A 2773-nucleotide genomic window follows, 5' to 3' on the forward strand; every position below is an offset into this window, starting at 1 on the left:
GTTGACCAAATCCTGTGAGATGAGTCAGTGGCTTGTGCTCAGACTCCACTCTCCTTTATCACGGCATCACACAGGACAACGGGAGGAAAGGTCACCAGCACCTGCCACGTGCAACTCCTCAGGCTCAACCCAAAATGCCTTGTGGGCACTCCCCTAATGTGAAGAGTGCCATGTTTCTTCAGGGAACAGAGGGCAGGTCTGAGGAGAGACCTACAGCACAGACATAAGCTCCTGGGGCTCCCCGCTCCCGTTTCGGGCTCACAATGGCCTTCATGGCCAGCGCCTCCCGCCCAGGTTTCTCCTGCTCCTCTCACCTCTGAACCTTTATTCCAGCTGAGCCACATCTTGTTTAGTTCCAGAAGATGCTCTCAGCTTCCTGCACGTCACTGTGGCTAAGCCAACTGTCAAGGGACAAGAACTCCCACACGCAGGGCCAGTGTGGTCTTCCTCATTTTACCTCTGAGACTATAAATGGCCCTCCTCCCTTGACCTCGGTCCTGTCCTGCAATGGTCAGCACAGTGCAGGATGCTCCCCGTACATTCTTGCTTGTCTCGCTGAACCGTTGGTTTGTTTTGAGGGAGGTTTAAACGTGACCATCCTTTCCTGCCATGGACGGCCTAATGCCTGTTTCAGTAAAATGAAATGAAAAGGCAACATTGAGCTCACAAATTTTCCAAGGGTCAAGATCCAAGATTCTTCCTTTCTAGAACAAGAATGGTCCAGGCCACGGGCATTCAGAGTGAACCCATGTGAAACGAAGGGCACTGGTTAGTGGAGATGATTGGATCACTTTGATGATGCTTTTCCCTGAAAGATAAACCTTAAAATTATGTAAGCTGTGTTTTGTGATGGAAATGTAGCCATCCAGCAGCAATGGGTACCCTGTTTATACCTCCTTGGAAGCCAGAGAAGAGCACACAACTGCATATTTCTTAGGAAGCAGACGCCAGTCTCACTTGACAGCTAGAAACTTGATGCTCATCAGATCTGAGCACAGCCAGAGCCAGCTCTGCTGCCCTCTGTCTGTCACCTGGAAGGAGGTCCTGGTCCCTGTGCGGTGTCACCCCTCTCCCATCTCTTCCCTGCCTTCAGCAGGTGAGCTGCTTGGGCAGTGAATGACTGGCCACAGGACAGCTCACCAACACCTCCACACACCCACACACACCCCTCCTACCCTGCAGCCATCTCAGCGGCATCCTGGTAAGCACATGGGCCCCACATCCCTCTGCAACTGTGGGAAGGCGCATAGAGAAGTTGTGTCTTCACCAAGGGGCTGGCTGCTCTGGACATCCCCAGCACGCCCCTGCTCACCTCAGTCTGGCAAAGCACGGATTTACAGTGAGCCTCATAAGTGCTTCACAAATAATGCACTTCACAGAAAGTCCCCGGAGGCTAGGGCACCGAGGGTCCATGCCACACTACTACTGAGTGGCGGCCAAGTTGGGAATACACATGAATTCCAGGGAATTTAGAGAGAAAATGACACAAAAGTGTTCTGTTTTCAGATGATAAATGTGTTTTATATCACAAAAGATGCTCTTCACAGTGTTGCATGTACACCTTTTTGACAATCATATACAACTTACTCCCAGGACCTTCTCTAGGACCCTCTTGAGTGCCCCTTTAACCTCCTCATTCCTCAGAGTGTAAATCAGAGGGTTGAGCACGGGCGTCACCACCATGTAGAACAGGGAGACAAACTTGCCCTGGTCCTTGGATCGGCTCCGGGCCGGCTGCAGGTACATGAAGATGATGGTCCCGTAGAAGATGGTGACCACCAGCAGGTGGGAGGAGCAGGTCCCGAAGGCCTTCCGCCTGCCAGCAGCTGACCTGATCCTCAGCACGGCCTGGGCGATGTGGCCATAGGACACCAGGATGAGCGACAGGGGCAGCACCAGAAACAGGATGCTGGCCACAAAGAGCTCAGCCTCGTTGAAGGTGGTGTCCACACAGGCCAGCTTGATGAGCACAGGGACCTCACAGATGAAGTGGTCCACGCGGCGATGCCCACAGAAGGGCAGCCGCAGGGTGAGGGTGGACTGTACCAGGGTGGTGGCCACTCCGCTGAGCCACGCGGCAGCCGCCAGGGAGTGACAGAGGCGGGGGTGCATCAAGAGGGTATAATGGAGGGGACGGCAGACGGCAACATAGTGATCGTAGGACATGACAGCCAGGAGGACACACTCAGTGGACCCCAACGCGAGGGAAACACAGAGCTGAGCCACGCAGCCGCCATAGGAGATGGTTTTGAAGGGATCCCGCAAGTTGACCAGGAGCTGGGGCACAACACTGCTGCTGAAGCTGAAGTCCAGGAGGGACAGGTGGGAGAGGAAGAAGTACATGGGCGTGTGCAGCCGGGGCTCCAGGCGGGACACCAGGATGATGGCGGAGTTCCCCAAGGTGGTGAGCAGGTACAAGGCCAAGATGGTCACAAAAAGAACCCTCTGCAGTCGAGGGTGGTCCGAGAACCCCACCAGGATGAAGCCTGCCGAGCCACTCTCGTTGATACCCCCCTGCATCCACATCCCCACCGGTGCTCCCAAGGCCGAGGCGCAGCTGGGAAAGACGGCAGACCCCACCAGGTCCCTTAGGCCTGCCACCTCCCAGGAGGGCACTCATGGGTGGCTCCCTTGCAGCGGGCAACAGGCGGCTGGGCTCTGTGTCCTGGTGTCTGCCTCTGATGGTGTGGGGTGGACTGTCCAGCTCTTGCCATCCAAAGCAGAGCAGAGGGCAACTCGAAGGTTTTACAAGTCTGGAATAAACTAGATCACC

At 55.2% G+C, this 2773-nt stretch overlaps 1 protein-coding gene across 1 annotated transcript; it reads right to left on the reverse strand.

Annotated features, from left to right (window-relative positions):
- Positions 1-1572: 1572 nt before the first annotated feature.
- LOC143390324 (olfactory receptor 2G2-like) lies at positions 1573-2526 on the reverse strand. Its single transcript, XM_076842767.1, has one exon. It carries the CDS (start codon positions 2524-2526, stop codon positions 1573-1575), a length of 954 nt encoding a protein of 317 aa, XP_076698882.1.
- Positions 2527-2773: the final 247 nt, after the last annotated feature.

Source organism: Callospermophilus lateralis, unplaced genomic scaffold (genome assembly GCF_048772815.1).
Source record: "Callospermophilus lateralis isolate mCalLat2 unplaced genomic scaffold, mCalLat2.hap1 Scaffold_2929, whole genome shotgun sequence".
NCBI classification, from domain to species: domain Eukaryota; kingdom Metazoa; phylum Chordata; class Mammalia; order Rodentia; family Sciuridae; genus Callospermophilus; species Callospermophilus lateralis.